The following is a 17,797-nucleotide window of genomic DNA, read 5'->3' as shown; positions in this document are numbered from 1 at the left end:
GTCTTAACGATCCAGACTCATTCTGTTACATTTGTGGTGAATACACACTGCCAAAACATAGAAGAAACATAACAGACTTCGTAAAAAAAGTGTATTTTGCCTATTTTGGGGTTATGCTTGGGGACCAAGACAAGTTTTGGGCACCACACATAGTGTGCAAAGCATGTATCGAATTATTACGAAAATGGAGCAAAGGACAAAGAAAAAGCTTCAAATTTGGTGTTCCAATGGTGTGGAGAGAGCCAAAAAATCATCATGATGACTGTTATTTCTGTGCAGTGCAAGTGCAAGGATTCAATAAGCATAAGAAACGAAAATGGGAGTAACATGGAATCTGCAAGAAGGCCTGTCCCTCATTGTGAAGATGTGCCTGTACCTGTGTTTACCATAAATAACAGTCATCATGATGATTTTTTGGCTCTCTCCACACCATTGGAACACCAAATTTGAAGCTTTTTCTTTGTCCTTTGCTCCATTTTCGTAATAATTCGATACATGCTTTGCACACTATGTGTGGTGCCCAAAACTTGTCTTGGTCCCCAAGCATAACCCCAAAATAGGCAAAATACACTTTTTTTACGAAGTCTGTTATGTTTCTTCTATGTTTTGGCAGTGTGTATTCACCACAAATGTAACAGAATGAGTCTGGATCGTTAAGACAACTTCTTCTTGATGAGTTCATGCTTTTCACTGGAAAACAGACAACAACATAAAGTTAGTGCAAAAATCAAGCTATGAACAAACTTTTAGAACACTAATTAACACAAAACTATATTGAGAACTGCTCAGTTCAAGTACTAATCCAAAGAAATTAATGAGATGATGCGTCGCATTTACCAACAAGTGCTATAAATAAGATACCAAAAATCTCAAAAACTTGAGCCAATCTGGCAAAACTGATGACATATTCAGAATCAGCACCCCAAAAATACCCTAAATTCGATGAAATATCTTTGGCACCAAAAATGCTGTTGACCAGTGTCCTGTATTATACCCCAGAGCTGCACTCACTATTCTGCTGGTGCAGTCACTGTGTACATACATTACATTACTGATTCTGAGTTACATCCTGTATTATACGCCAGAGCTGCACTCACTATTCTGCTGGTGCAGTCACTGTGTACATACATTATGGCAGCACGGTGGCTCAGTGGTTAGCACTGCAGCCTTGCAGCGCTGGGGTCCTTGGTTCGAATCCCACCAAGGACAACATCTGCAAGGAGTTTGTATGTTCTCCCCGTGTTTGCGTGGGTTTCCTCCCACACTCCAAAGACATACTGATAGGGAATTTAGATTGTGAGCCTCATCGGGGACAGTGATGAAAATGTGTGCAAACTGGTAAGCGCTGCGGAATATGTTAGCGCTATATAAAGATTATTATTATTATATTACTTATCCGGAGTTACAACCTGTATTATACTCCAGAGCTGCACACACTATTCTGCTGGTGTAGTCACTGTGTACATACATTACATTACATTACAGATCCTGAGTTACCTCCTGTATTATACCCCAGAGCTGCACTCACTATTCTGCTGGTGCAGTCATTGTGTATATACATTACATTACTGATCCTGAGTTACATCCTGTATTATACTCCAGAGCTGCACTCACTATTCTGCTGGTGCAGTCACTGTGTACATACATTACATTACTGACCCTGAGTTACATCCTGTATTATACTCCAGAGCTGCACTCACTATTCTGCTGGTGCAGTCACTGTGTACATGCATTACATTACTGACCCTGAGTTACATCCTGTATTATACCCCAGAGCTGCACTCACTATTCTGCTGGTGCAGTCACTGTGTCCATACATTGCATTACTCATCCTGAGTTACATCCTGTATTATACTCAGAGCTGCACTCACTATTCTGCTGGTGCAGTCACTGTGTACATACATTACTGATCCTGTGTTACCTCCTGTATTATACCCCAGAGTTGCACTCACTATTCTGTTGGTGCAGTCACTGTGTACATACATTACATTACTGATCCTGAGTTACCTCCTGTATTATACCCCAGAGCTGCACTCACTATTCTGCTGGTGCAGTCACTGTGTACATACATTACTGATCCTGAGTTACATCCTGTATTATTCTCCAGAGCTGCACTCACTATTCTGCTCGTGCAGTCACTGTGTACATACATTACTGATCCTGAGTTACATCCTGTTTTAGTCTCCAGAGCTGCACTCACTATTCTGCTGGTGCAGTCACTGTGTACATACATTACTGATCCGGAGTTATCTCCTGTATTATACCCCAGAGCTGCACTCACTATTCTACTGGTGCAGTCATTGTGTATATACATTACATTACTGGTCCTGAGTTACCTCCTGTATTATACCCCAGAGCTGCACTCACTATTCTGCTGGTGCAGTCACTGTGTACATACATTACTGATCCTGAGTTACATCCTGTATTATTCTCCAGAGCTGTACTCACTATTCTGCTGGTGGAGTCACTGTGTACATACATTACATTACTGATCCTGAGTTACATCCTGTATTATTCTCCAGAGCTGTACTCACTATTCTGCTGGTGGAGTCACTGTGTACATACATTACATTACTGATCCTGAGTTACATCCTGTATTATTCTCCAGAGCTGTACTCACTATGCTGCTGGTGCAGTCACTGTGTACATACATTACATTACTGATCCTGTGTTACCTCCTGTATTATACCCCAGAGCTGCACTCACTATTCTGCTGGTGCAGTCACCGTGTACATACATTACTGATCCTGAGTTACATCCTGTATTATTCTCCAGAGCTGTAGTCACTATTCTGCTGGTGCAGTCACTGTGTACATACATTACATTACTGATCCTGTGTTACCTCCTGTATTATACCCCAGAGCTGCACTCACTATTCTGCTGGTGCAGTCACCGTGTACATACATTACATTACTGATCCTGAGTTAGATCCTGTATTATTCTCCAGAGCTGCACTCACTATTCTGCTGGTGCAGTCAATGTGTACATACATTACTGATCCTGAGTTACATCCTGTATTATTTTCCAGAGCTGCACTCACTATTCTGCTGGTGCAGTCACTGTGTACATACATTACTGATCCTGAGTTACATCCTGTATTATACCCCAGAGCTGCACTCACTATTCTGCTGGTGCAGTCACTGTGTACATACTTTACTGATCCTGAGTTACCTCCTGTATTATACCCCAGAGCTGCACTCACTATTCTGCTGGTGCAGTCACTGTGTACATACATTACATTACTGATCCTGAGTTACATCCTGTATTATTCTCCAGAGCTGTACTCACTATTCTGCTGGTGCAGTCACTATGTACATACATTACATTACTGATCCTGAGTTACATCCTGTATTATACCCCAGAGCTGCACTCACTATTCTGCTGGTGCAGTCACTGTGTACATACTTTACTGATCCTGAGTTACCTCCTGTATTATACCCCAGAGCTGCACTCACTATTCTGCTGGTGCAGTCACTGTGTACATACATTACTGATCCTGAGTTACATCCTGTATTATTCTCCAGAGCGCACTCACTATTCTGCTGGTGCAGTCACTGTGTACATACATTACTGATCCTGAGTTACATCCTGTATTATACCCCAGAGCTGCACTCACTATTCTACTGGTGCAGTCACTGTGTATATACATTTCATTACTGATCCTGAGTTATCTCCTGTATTATACCCCAGAGCTGCACTCACTATTCTACTGGTGCAGTCATTGTGTATATACATTACATTACTGATCCTGAGTTACATCCTGTATTATACTCCAGAGCTGCACTCACTATTCTGTTGGTGCAGTCACTGTGTACATACATTACTGATCCTGAGTTACATCCAGTATTATTCTCCAGAGCTGTACTCACTATTCTGCTGGTGCAGTCACTGTGTACATACATTACATTACTGATCCTGTGTTACCTCCTGTATTATACCCAGAGCTGCACTCACTATTCTGCTGGTGCAGTCACCGTGTACATACATTACTGATCCTGAGTTACATCCTGTATTATTCTCCAGAGCTGTACTCACTATTCTGCTGGTGGAGTCACTGTGTACATACATTACATTACTGATCCTGAGTTACATCCTGTATTATTCTCCAGAGCTGTACTCACTATTCTGCTGGTGGAGTCACTGTGTACATACATTACATTACTGATCCTGAGTTACATCCTGTATTATTCTCCAGAGCTGTACTCACTATTCTGCTGGTGCAGTCACTGTGTACATACATTACTAATCCTGAGTTACCTCCTGCATTATACCCCAGAGCTGCACTCACTATTCTGCTGGTGCAGTCACTGTGTACATACATTACATTACTGATCCTGTGTTACCTCCTGTATTATACCCCAGAGCTGCACTCACTATTCTGCTGGTGCAGTCACCGTGTACATACATTACTGATCCTGAGTTACATCCTGTATTATTCTCCAGAGCTGTACTCACTATTCTGCTGGTGCAGTCACTGTGTACATACATTACATTACTGATCCTGTGTTACCTCCTGTATTATACCCCAGAGCTGCACTCACTATTCTGCTGGTGGAGTCACTGTGTACATACATTACATCACTGATCCTGTGTTACCTCCTGTATTATACCCCAGAGCTGCACTCTCTGTTCTGCTGGTGCAGTCACTGTGTACATACATTACTGATCCTGAGTTACTTCCTGTATTATACCCCAGAGCTGCACTCACTATTCTGCTGGTGCAGTCACCGTGTACATACATTACTGATCCTGAGTTACATCCTGTATTATACTCCAGAGCTGCACTCAATATTCTGTTGGTGCAGTCACTGTGTACATACATTACTGATCCCGAGTTACATCCTGTATTATTCTGCAGAGCTGCACTCACTATTCTGCTGGTGCAGTCACTGTGTACATACATTACATTACTGATCCTGAGTTACATCCTGTATTATACTCCAGAGCTGCACTCACTATTCTGCTGGTGCAGTCACTGTGTACATACATTACTGATCCTGAGTTACATCCTGTATTATTCTGCAGAGCTGCACTCAGTATTCTGCTGGTGCAGTCACTGTGTACATACATTACATTACTGATCCTGAGTTACCTCCTGTATTATACCCCAGAGCTGCACTCACTATTCTGCTGGTGCAGTCACCGTGTACATACATTACTGATCCTGAGTTATCTCCTGTATTACACTCCAGAGCTGCAATCTCTAGGCTGCATGCTTAAGAGCACTGACCTCCCAGCATTCCATGGTGGTCCAGGTCGGTCCCTGGAGATCTGCAGTCCGTGTAGGGTCATGTGGACATCAGTTGGGGGTGTCTTAATGTCTTTTCATTATGGCAGACATTTCCGTGGCAGGATGTGAGCCTGGTGACGTACCATGACTATATCCTACCATCCCCCCTGTATATTGGGGCAGTGGTGTAATAATTGGGCGTCGGCAGGTGTTTGGGCACAGCACAGAGCGACACTCCATGTAAAGCTGTGCCGGGCCCTGGAGGGGGCGCAGCGCCTCGCTCAGATCACGTCCCGCTGTCACCTTATACTTACATGAGCTTTAAGTCCCAGTCGCCGCAGGTGACGAAGATGGACTTGACGCTGGGATCTAGCAGACCCTCTTTGGCCATCCACTCGTCGACTCTCTGAAAGACACAAAGGGGAATGTCATGTGCGGCTTTTGGCTTTGGAGGAGACGCGCGTCCTGCGCAGATAAGGCCATGTAATCAGGCCAGCGAGGAAATTGCGATCTTATCTGTCCGTCCTGTGCTCCCTCCTTATTAACAAGGCTTGGTGCTTGTTTACCAGGCGGGGGGCGCACACAGGAAGGTCACCAGACTCTGGAGCCCCTCCAGGCAGACGCACCAGTGGAAGCCGTCCTGCGCTGCCCCAAAGATAGTGATCCGGGGAGGGGGCAGCAGCATTGATCGCTTATCCACAGCCGTGTAATAACTTCCATCAAGGTTACACGAGGCCAAGGATTTCTCTCCATACACCAACCTTCTATAACACAGGTGTGAACCCAACACAAAATGTGGGGGACACCCACTAATCCCTGTGCCGGGCCCTGGTCCTCACCTCCAGCACTTGGCTCAGGGTCGGCTGCCCGTCCACCATTTCTTGGATTATTCCCGTCAGCTGCGAGAGAAAGAACAAGAAATGGTTACAAAGTAACGGAGATCTCATCAGTGAGTGATACAAATCGTACAAGACACAATCCCCGAGAAATCAACGTTCCCGATCCGTCGCCTGTCCTGTACTGCCTGCACAGCTGCATCCAGCCATGAGTGGGTGAAATCTGCTCCCGGAAAAGCTGGGTGACAAATAAGTCGACTTCCGCACCCGATCAGACGCCCGGGGGCATCGCCTCATAGGCTGCAACACAAAACACTTCCATTATATTTTCTACATCGTCCTTCAAGGTTTTCAATGACTCTGCTTGCTGTTACTCACTGGGAACAATCGTTTCATTACTAGAGAAATGGCTGTGGCAGTTGGTCCCAGGTACCTGAGCAGTACCGTGTAACGAGCCGTGCAGCTGTGCATCCAGCACCACAGAACTATCCACTGAAAGCAACCAGTGGAGGACAGCAAGCAGAGGTCCTGAAAACTCTAAGGAACTAATGTATGATTTACATTGGAAAACTATACATTTTCATGAGTTCTGATATCAGAAAACATGGGTGACCATTGAGGATGACCAGGCTGCCTGCTCACCCAGCTTTCCTGGACCCAGATAAGAAGCATGGGATTCAGTTGCAGCTGTAGATCCTCCTGAGTGCAGACGTCTGTCAGGTCTTCACTTCTTGTCAGTGCATGGAACATGGATGACTTTTATGACAAGTTGTTTCATAGCGGTCAGGGCTGTCATCTTGACTTTATTTGTTCTGGACGGCCTCTCAATCTATCACGGACAGACTAGATTCCTTACAGACACATTGTAAAAGAGCCCAGAATCCTGACAGCCGACACCGGCCACCGTCACTGCACAGTAAGATGATGAGGATCACGGTCAGTGCCTGATTTTTACGGACCGTCCTGGAATTTATGGATGGCTGGCGACACAGATAGCAGCGATCCTGGAAATCTGATCAGGCGATATAAGACGGAGCACAGTCCGGACCGGCACCACGAGCTGCATGTGTCGCGGCTGCGTCACAGCACATGTATGGATATAGCCTGTGTGTTGGGCTCTCCATGTATGTGCTGTGACAGTGAGACAGCCGCAACACCTGCAATCAGCCGCCACGATCCAGGTATCCAGGGTCCCGCTGCGGCTTATTCGGTAAGCGCTATAGTTTGCCAAATAATTGGGGAACTGAAGATATTCGCATTACTCTAATTTTAAAAAAACACACTCGCTGACAAAAAGAAAACTTTTAATTTACATTTGTATATTAAGAAATCTTAAGACACAAGTTTGGAAATTGTTCCTTTTTATGCCTTAAAATCTCCGTTTGCGGTCAGTGAATAGAATCCTTATATTCAGAGGCTAAAACAAAATACACCGGCATCAAGTGTGGACAGAGAGGCCGTCACAATGTATCAGTGCAGGCAAAATGTAAAGCACCATGGTGACAGGAAGGAGACTGGTGCCTGGTGAGACACTGTACCAAACCTGCCGCAGTGTGACATATAAGGCGGGGATGATGGGTGAGCGCAGATCTCAGGGCGGCGCACACTTCGACGGCGCTCATCATTGCGCCGCTCTCGCTGACCCATGTGCGGAGCCTTTATTAACTCACAATACAAGTGTCATTAATTGTAATGAATCGCCGACTCCGACTCAACGCAAACGAACCTCCCACTAACGACCGGGAGGATCCGTGATAAATTCCTCCAGGACATCGGTAATTACTGCGGACTCCGCGCTGCAGGGTTTTCTTTTGCACTTCATTAAGTTCTTCTGATGAGGAAACGCGAGCGCAGATTAGAGAGGCCGGCACCAGCGGGGACCGGGAGACGAGGGGCCACAGAAGTGGGTCCAGCCACAACGTGAAGGGTCCACCGCAGCTCCACCAAGGGCAGGAGGGTGCTACAGGTGCTGTGCAATAATACACGGGGGACAGTGCGCAATAATACACAAGGGGGGGTGCGTAATAATACACGGGGGACGGTGCGTAATAACACAAAAGGGGGAAGGTGCGTAATAACACAAAAGGGGGAAGGTGCGTAATAACACACGGGGGACGGAGCACAGTAATACACGGGGGCGGTGCGTAATAACACACAAGGGGGACGGAGCACAGTAATACACGGGGCGGTGCGTAATAGCACACAAGGGGGACGGAGCACAGTAATACACGGGGCGGTGCGTAATAACACACACGGGGGAGGTGCGTAATAACACACAAGGGGGACGGTGCGTAATAACACACAAGGGGGGAGGTGTGCAATAATACCCGGGGGGGAGGTGTGCAATAATACCCGGGGGGAGGTGTCTAATAATACCCGGGGGGGCGGTGTGCAATAATACCCGGGGGGGCGGTGTGCAATAATACCCGGGGGGGCGGTGTGCAATAATACCCGGGGGGGCGGTGTGCAATAATACCCGGGGGGCGGTGTGCAATAATACCCAGGGGGGCGGTGTGCAATAATACCCAGGGGGGCGGTGTGCAATAATACCCGGGGGGGCGGTGTGCAATAATACCCGGGGGGGCGGTGTGCAATAATACCCGGGGGGGCGGTGTGCAATAATACCCGGGGGGGCGGTGTGCAATAATACCCGGGGGGGCGGTGTGCAATAATACCCGGGGGGGCGGTGCGTAATAATACACAGGGGGCGGAGCGTACTAATACACAGGGGGCGGAGCGTACTAATACACAGGGGGCGGTGTGTACTAATACACAGGGGGCGGTGTGCAATAACACGGGAGACGGTGCGTAATAACACAAGGGGGAGGTGCGTAATAACAAACAAGGGGGAGGTGCGTAATAACACACAGGGGACGGAGCACAGTAATACATGGGGGCGGTACATAACACCACACAAGGGGGACAGTGCGTAATAACACACAAGGGGGACAGTGCCTAATAACTCACAAGGGGGAGGTGCGTAACATCACACGGAGGGACGGAGCACAATAATATACGGGGGCGGTGTGTAATAATACACGGGGGCGTGGTGTGTAATAATACACGGGGGGTGTGGTGTGTAATAATACACGGGGGGCGTGGTGTGTAATAATACACGGGGGCGTGGTGTGTAATAATACACGGGGGCGTGGTGTGTAATAATACACGGGGGCGTGGTGTGTAATAATACACGGGGGCGTGGTGTGTAATAATACACGGGGGCGTGGTGTGTAATAATACACGGGGGCGTGGTGTGTAATAATACACGGGGGCGTGGTGTGTAATAATACACGGGGGTGTGATGTGTAATAATACACGGGGGCGTGGTGTGTAATACACGGGGGCGGTAACAATACACGAGGGCGGTGTGTAATACATCGCTGTGCTGGTTGAGTGCTGGGTGCACACGGTTCGTTGTGGGTAAGGACACGTTCACACGTGAGGGTGCGGCCGTGTTTTCATCACGCTTCATTTTTGGCGCTTGCTCTTGGTGGCGGTATGTAACGTGTGTTTGTGCGGTTTGTGGTGCAGTGTTTGAGTACACTGTCCGGGCTGAATAGACCCTGAATGTGCACACTGCGGGATGACCGGCACACGTGCAGCAGCAGAGCCCTTTCCTGCCACCCACAGGCGATGGGAACCGTTGGGAGTAGAGCATTACATATAATATATTCTGTATTTTTACACTTCGGCTCCATTGAACAATTTGCAGCGTTTGCTCTCCATGTTGTACTGCACTTTGCTGGCTGCAGAACGAGGTAACAGGGACTCTGTCAGTGAACTCTCTTGGTATGAGAGCTCTCTTATATTCCTTCTTCTGGGCTTCTCTCAACATAAATCTCAGCTCAACCTCCCCAACGGGGGAGAGGGAGGGATTATATACACAGTCAGACCAAAAGTTTGGACACACCTTATCATTCAAAGAGTTTTCTTTATTTTCATGACTATGAAAATTGTAGATTCACTCTGAAGGCATCAAAACTATGAATTATCACATGTGGAATTATATAATTAACAAAAAAGTGTGAAACAACTGAAAATATGTCTTATATTCTAGGTTCTTCAAAGTAGCCACCTTTTGCTTTGATTTCTGCTTTGCATTCTCTTGATGAGCTTCAAGAGGTAGTCACCGGAAATGGTTTTCAATTCACAGGTGTGCCCTGTCAGGTTTAATAAGTGGGATTTCTTGCTTTAGGCTGTGTGCCCACGCTGCAATTTTTAAGCGTTTTTGCCGCGATTTTCGGCGCGAAAACGTTTAAAAATCGTGTACAGAACGCCCCCCATGCATTCCTATGGCATTCCGCACATGCTGTGCTAATGCTGCGCTTTTTTCCGGGGCGGAATCGCATCGCAGAAAAAAATCGCAGCATGCTCATTCTTTTGTGCGGAATCGCAAATAATTGCGGCGATTCCGCACCCATAGGAATGCACGAGAATCGCTTACTTCCCGCATGTGGCTATGCCCACCATGCGGGAAGTTAAGCGTCTCATGTGCGGTTGGTACCCACGGTGTGGAGGAGAGGAGACTGTCCTCAGGCCCTGGGTACCATACCCCTGTTAAAAAAGAATAAAAAAAAAAAAAATCGGGGTATATTTACCTTCCGGCGTCCTGCGCTGCATTCCCGGCCTCAGCGTTCCCAGTAATGCCTTGCGGCAAGGTCCTGTGATGACGTGGTCTCGCGAGATCGCTATAGTAATGTGAGACCAACGTCATCACAGGTCTCGCAAGGCATTACTGGGAACGCTGAGGCCCGGGATGGCAGCGCGGGACGTCAGAAGGTAAATATACCCAGTTTATTTTTTTTTATCATTTTTAACATTTTATCTTTTACTATTGATGCCGCATAGGCAGCCTCAATAGTAAAAAGCTGCTCACACTTGTGACTAAGTCTTATGACTAAGACTATTTTTTAGTTGAAACGCGTTGATCTTCACTGGTGTGCTTGGCGTTTGCTATAAGAAATTTTTAAAGAACCAACATATTTTTAAGTTGTCCAATAAAGCTTTGTAAATTGCAGCCGCCTCCGTCTCCAGCTGGATCACTTTTTTTTCTTCCTCTTGCTCCTAATTCATGTGGATGCTCACCACAGTCCGTGCTGGGCGTTGGCAGGCTTGGGGATTGCTTTGCAGACGGGTAAGCTGACTACAACTTTTTTTTTTACTAATGCCACACAGAGCTCTAGCAGCAGACACATCTCTACAACAACTGTGAAGAGGAGACTTTGTGCTGCAGGCCTTCAAGGTAAAATAGCTGCTAGGAAACCACTGCTAAGGACAGGCCACAAGCAGAAGAGACTTGTTTGGGCTAGAGAACACAAGGAATGGACATTAGACCAGTGGAAATCTGTGCTTTGGTCTGATGAGTCCAAATTTGAGATCTTTGGTTCCAACCACGGTGTCTTTGTGCAGCGCAGAAAAGGTGAACGGATGGACTCTACATGCCTGGTTCCCACCATGAAGCATGGAGGAGGAGGTGTGATAATGTGGGGGGGCTTTGCTGGTGACACTGTTGGGGATGTGTTCAAAATTGAAGGCATACTGAATCAGCATGGCTACCACAGCATCTTGCAGCGGCATGCTATTCCATCCGGTTTGCGTTTAGTTGGACCATCATTTATTTTTCAACAGGACATATGACCCCAAACACACCTTCAGGCTGTGTAAGGGCTATGTGACCAAGAAGGAGAGTGATGGGGTGCTACGCCAGATGACCTGGCCTCCACAGTCACCAGACCTGAACCCAATCGAGATGGTTTGGGGTGAGCTGGACCGCAGAGTGAAGGCAAAAGGGCCAACAAGTGCTAAGCATCTCTGGGAACGTCTTCAAGACTGTTGGAAGACCATTTCCGGTGACTACCTCTTGAAGCTCATCAAGAGAATGCCAAGAGTGTGCAAAGCAGGAATCAAAGCAAAAGGTGGCTACTGTGAAGAACCTAGAATATAAGACATATTTTCAGTTGTTTCACACTTTTTTGGTAATTACATAATTCCACATGTGTTAATTCATAGTTTTGATGCCTTCAGAGGGAATCTTCAATTTTCATAGTCATGAAAATAAAGAAAACTCTTTGAATGAGAAGGTGTGTCCAAACTTTTGGTCTGTACTGTATATATACTGTGTGTGCAATAAATAAAATATAATATATATATATTTATTTATTAGCTGAAGAGCCTGGCGCTGCCCGGGCATAGTAACTACCTGTGGTTAGTTATAACAAATTATAATTATCCTCCATCCCATAGTCCCGTGCCCATATACCCATCATACATATCCTCCATCCCGTAGTCCAGTGCCCATAAACCCATTACATATCCTCCATTCCATAGTCCCGTGCTCATATACCCATCATACATATCCTCCATCTCATAGTCCCGTGCCCATATACCCATCACACATATCCTCCATCCCGTAGTCCAGTGCCCATAAACCCATTACATATCCTCCATTCCATAGTCCCGTGCCCATATACCCATCATACATATTCGCCATCCCATAGTCGAGTGCCCATATACCCATCACACATCCTCCATCCCATAATCCTGTGCCCATATACCCATCATACATATCCTCCATCCCATAGGCCCGTGCCCATATACCCATCATACATATCCTCCATCCCATAGGCCCGTGCCCATATACCCATCATACATTTCTGCCATCCCATAGTCCCGTGCCCATATACCCATCATACATATCCTCCATCCCATAGTCCCGTGCCCATATACCCATCATACTTATCCGCCATCCCATAGTCGAGTGCCCATATACCCATCATACATATCCTCCATCCCATAGGCCCGTGCCCATATACCCATCATACATATCCTCCATCCCATAGGCCCTTGCCCATATACCCATCATACATTTCCGCCATCCCATAGTCCCATGCCCATATACCCATCATACATATCCGCCATCCCATAGTCGAGTGCCCATATACCCATCACACATCCTCCATCCCATAGTCCTGTGCCCATATACCCATCATACATATCCTCCATCCCATAGTCCCGTGCCCATATACCCATCATACATATCCGCCATCCCATAGTCGAGTGCCCATATACCCATCACACATCCTCCATCCCATAGTCCTGTGCCCATATACCCATCATACATATCCTCCATCCCATAGTCCCATGCCCATATACCCATCATACATATCCGCCATCCCATAGTCGAGTGCCCATATACCCATCACACATCCTCCATCCCATAGTCCTGTGCCCATATACCCACACATCCTCCATCCCATAGTCCTGTGCCCATATACCCATCATACATATCCTCCATCCCATAGTCCCATGCCCATATACCCATCATACATATCCGCCATCCCATAGTCGAGTGCCCATATACCCATCACACATCCTCCATCCCATAGTCCCGTGCCCATATACCCATCACACATCCTCCATCCCATAGTCCTGTGCCCATATACCCATCATACATATCCTCCATCCCATAGTCCCATGCCCATATACCCATCATACATATCCGCCATCCCATAGTCGAGTGCCCATATACCCATCACACATCCTCCATCCCATAGTCCCGTGCCCATATACCCATCATACATATCCTCCATCCCATAGTCCCATGCCCATATACCCATCATACATATCCGCCATCCCATAGTCGAGTGCCCATATACCCATCACACATCCTCCATCCCATAGTCCTGTGCCCATATACCCACACATCCTCCATCCCATAGTCCCATGCCCATATACCCATCATACATATCCGCCATCCCATAGTCGAGTGCCCATATACCCATCACACATCCTCCATCCCATAGTCCCGTGCCCATATACCCATCACACATCCTCCATCCCATAGTCCTGTGCCCATATACCCATCATACATATCCTCCATCCCATAGTCCCATGCCCATATACCCATCATACATATCCGCCATCCCATAGTCGAGTGCCCATATACCCATCATACATATCCGCCATCCCATAGTCGAGTGCCCATATACCCATCACACATCCTCCATCCCATAGTCCTGTGCCCATATACCCATCATACATATCCTGCATCCCATAGTCCCGTGCCCATATACCCATCACACATCCTCCATCCCATAGGCCCGTGCCCATATACCCATCACACATCCTCCATCCCACAGTCCCGTGCCCATATACCCATCACACATCCTTCATCCCATAGTCGAGTGCCTATATACCCATCATACATATCCTCCATCCCATAGTCCCGTGCCCATATACCCATTATGACATCATCACCATGGCAACCGTTATGACGTAACCGTCACCATTGCAACCTATTAACACTAGAACTACCGGAGGGGTCATTTTGACCCTTTTGCTATTTCTTTTTCCTATAATTTCTAAAATTTTAACAAATGAGTTCTGGCTTTTTGTGACTTTTATTTATTCATGGTAGTGTATATTTTAGTACACAAATATGAATTGTAACTTTTTCAGGGGCCCGGATATTACAATTCATACATATAAAGTACTGAAGGGGTCAATTTGACCCCATACAAAAAAGTAGTAGTAGGCAAGTCACCTAATATTACAGAGTGCAGGAAATCACAGTGCTGCTCCCTAGTTGTAGAGTGTAATTGTATCTTTGCGTATCCGGGATGATTCAGCATTTTGTTTTGTCTGCACATGTTTGATCCCTGTCTCTTGTAGCGATTTCTGTCTGCACTCCAGTAGCAAACATTACAGTTGAAGCTACAACTCTGCATGTTTTACTTGGGAGAAAGGACCCCCCCCTTTTCCCCTCCCTGGTGAGTTGGCATTTATTTGACTTTGTACCACTACCAGCGCTCTTTGATACTATTGGTAGTGTATCTTTGGCATTTGTATTACTAGCCTCTACCTCTATGACTACTTATTTTACATCAGCTGGGGTGTTTTTTTCTGATGGTCATCTATCATGTCCACCAGCACTTTGATCTCTGCTGTTAGCGTGTATTGATACTGGTAATACCAGTTACCGCTATCGTGATTTGTGGATTCTATATTTGCTGGGGCGATTTTTAGTTCCTGGACATGATTTGAGGCCGTCAGTATATTCTCACCTGGTTTTCCACCTGGAGGGGATTTGGTCGGTACATGGGATTTATGGTCCATATTGTTTATGAGCACATCTTGTTTTATCCATCTTTTGTAAACTATTTAATAATAATAATAAAAAATTTATATATTTTTTCTATATGGAACTTATTGTGTGCTCTCATGTTCTTTCTCCCAAGTATTACATGTTATTGAGCTTGCTTTAGGGTGTTGGAGCTGGGTTGTCCCTTGTCTCCTTCATATCCCTCTTTTATGGGACTTTTGTTGTTAGTAACTCTGCATGTTTGTACAGTGTCGTTTTATTACTTCTGCGATCTTACAAGTCCCTTTTTTTTTTTGAGTAAGCAGAGGGGTCTGACAAGTGATGAAATTTTGAAATATTTTCAGATAAATTCTGAAGACGAGTCAGAAGACGTGGCCCATCATCCGCAATGTCTGAACCACAAACAAAAGGACAAGAAATCCGCAAGCGTCGAAAATGTGGAGTTGGAAGATGCAACGAAAGCAAAACAACTAAAACTTGTGCAAGCTGTAACAAACCAGTTTGTGGACAATGCACTGGGAAAGTGGAAGAAAGTACTGTTTGTGTTAACTGTTGGACACCGCATGCTATGACCATGTAAAAGGAAAATGCGTGCGATACTTGATGTTAACACTGTTCCTACTAAAGTTAAAATAAATGTTATTTAATTTGTTGGCAACAAAAAAGTTATTTTTACCCCAGAGTCAGTACTTTTGAATGGGGGTCAAAATGACCCCTAATGGTAGTTATAGGTATTCTGAAACATGCGGTAGTTCTAGTGTTAAGACATCATCATCACCATGGCAACCATTGTGACAGCATCTTCGCCATTGCAACCTATTATGACATTAGTGTCACCATGGCAACCATTATGACATCATAATGAGGGGTGGGGCTTGCAACCTATGAAGACATCAGTGTCACCATGGCAACCATTATGACATCATAATGAGGGGTGGGGCTTGATACACACTTTTTCCCCATTATGTAGATAGGGGCAAAAGTGTTTAGTGAATTGGAAGGCGCGGGGTTAAAATTTCGCCTCACAACATAGCCTAGGACACTCTCAGGGTCCAAACGTATGACTGTGCCAAATTTTGTGGCTGTAGCTCCGACGGTGCAGATGCCAATCCCGGACGTACACACATACATACACACACACATTGAGCTTTATATATTAGATTATAATATATATACACAAGATAACCTTGTATGTGGCTTGGTTCATACGTTCTTCACAAAGATTAACCTGCCCAATTCCAGCCTTGCTGACTCATCCCCAGATCATCACCGATCCTCCACCAAATTTCACACTGGGTGCAAGACACTGTGGCTTGTACGCCTCTCCAGGTCTCCATCTAACCACTAGACGACCAGGTGTTGGGCAAAGCTGAAAATTAGACTCATCAGAGAAGATTACCTTACTCCAGTCCTCTATGGTCCAATCCTTATGGTCTTTGACAAACTTCAGCCTGGCTCTCCTTTGCTTTTCATTGATGAAAGGCCTTTTTCAAGCTTTACATGACTTGAGTCCTGCCTCTAGGAGCCTGTTACGGACTGTTCTTGCCGTGCACTTCACCCCAGCTGCCATTTGCCATTCCTTTTGTAGGTCACTTGATGTCATCCTGCGGTTGCTGAGTGACATTTGAATAAGATGACAGTCATCCCAGTCAGTGGAGAGTAGTTTTCACCTTCTGCTGGTCTGTAGCTTTGTTGTCCCCAATTCTGCTGCTTGACCTTGTTGTAATGGACTGCCGTCTTAGAAATTTTAAGGATGGAGGCAACATGATGCTCACTGTATCCCTTTGCTAGTAAAGCCAGAATTGAGCCCTTCTTTTCCTTACTCAAGACTTTACTTTTCAACTCCTTTGGCATGGTTAAAAGTTATTTTTTCATTCCTATTACTTTTGGGATATTACTAGCACTTGTTTTGCCATCCAGCTTGTCCTATTGCAGGAGGATTGTAAACACCACAGCAGGTTTTTTATACTTTCCTTTGTTAAATAAGATTTGGTTCAGGTGATCACCTAATCAGAAGCACAGTAAGTAGAATGAGGTGTACTCTGGTTGGAATTCAGCTGACACTGGAATGGAATGGCTGCCAGACATGGAGAGAAGCGGATTTTTATAAAACTGTGAAGTGGTCTCTTAATTTTTGCCAGAGCTGTATATGAACCCACAATACAGCGCGATCTTTGGCGCCAGCATTATAATGAGCCGCGGAGGATTACACTACTTGATCCCTGCAGAAGGTTTGAGCCATCTGAATCCAGTCTCCGCATGCTTCTGTCACCTACACACTTGACTGGTACACTGTGACAAACCATGCTGCGCCCCAGGTATATGAGATAATAAGTGGGGCCCTCAGGAGCCCACTACCCGTCCTCTTAGGGGCTCAGAAGCTTCTCCTCATTGCGGACATCACAGCGCCCCCAATAAGTATCAGTTTGATAGCGGTGGGTCCCATCTCCCCCACACTCCGCTGATCTCTGCTCCGGAGGCAACAGCTGCCCTGTACATGGCCGGTGGCCGCTGCTGAGTCCAGACACTCGTCTCCCATTGAAGTGAATGTACTGGAGGACTTGGCAGCGGCCACCGAGTAATGACTGAGCTTCACATCCAGCCGCTGACGGGGCAGCATCAGCTGATGAT

The 17,797-nt window shown here is 46.1% G+C and overlaps 1 protein-coding gene across 3 annotated transcripts in view; it reads right to left on the bottom strand.

Moving 5' to 3' along the window:
* ERI3 (ERI1 exoribonuclease family member 3) overlaps positions 1-17,797 on the bottom strand; it is a 365,407-nt gene that overhangs the window by 248,321 nt on the left and 99,289 nt on the right. For all 3 annotated transcript variants that reach the window (XM_073544953.1, XM_073544954.1, XM_073544952.1), the window contains 2 exons: positions 6,070-6,129; positions 5,545-5,636 (listed from right to left, as the gene is read on the bottom strand). In XM_073544953.1, coding sequence (XP_073401054.1) covers positions 5,545-5,636; positions 6,070-6,129 — 152 coding nt within the window. The remainder of the gene's footprint in view (positions 1-5,544; positions 5,637-6,069; positions 6,130-17,797) is intronic.

This window comes from Dendrobates tinctorius, unplaced genomic scaffold (assembly GCF_039654945.1).
Source record: "Dendrobates tinctorius isolate UK_male_01 unplaced genomic scaffold, ASM3965494v1 ptg000138l, whole genome shotgun sequence".
NCBI lineage: Eukaryota > Metazoa > Chordata > Amphibia > Anura > Dendrobatidae > Dendrobates > Dendrobates tinctorius.
The sequence above is the reverse complement of the archived record's forward strand: the minus strand, read 5'-3'. Positions and strand labels throughout refer to the sequence as shown.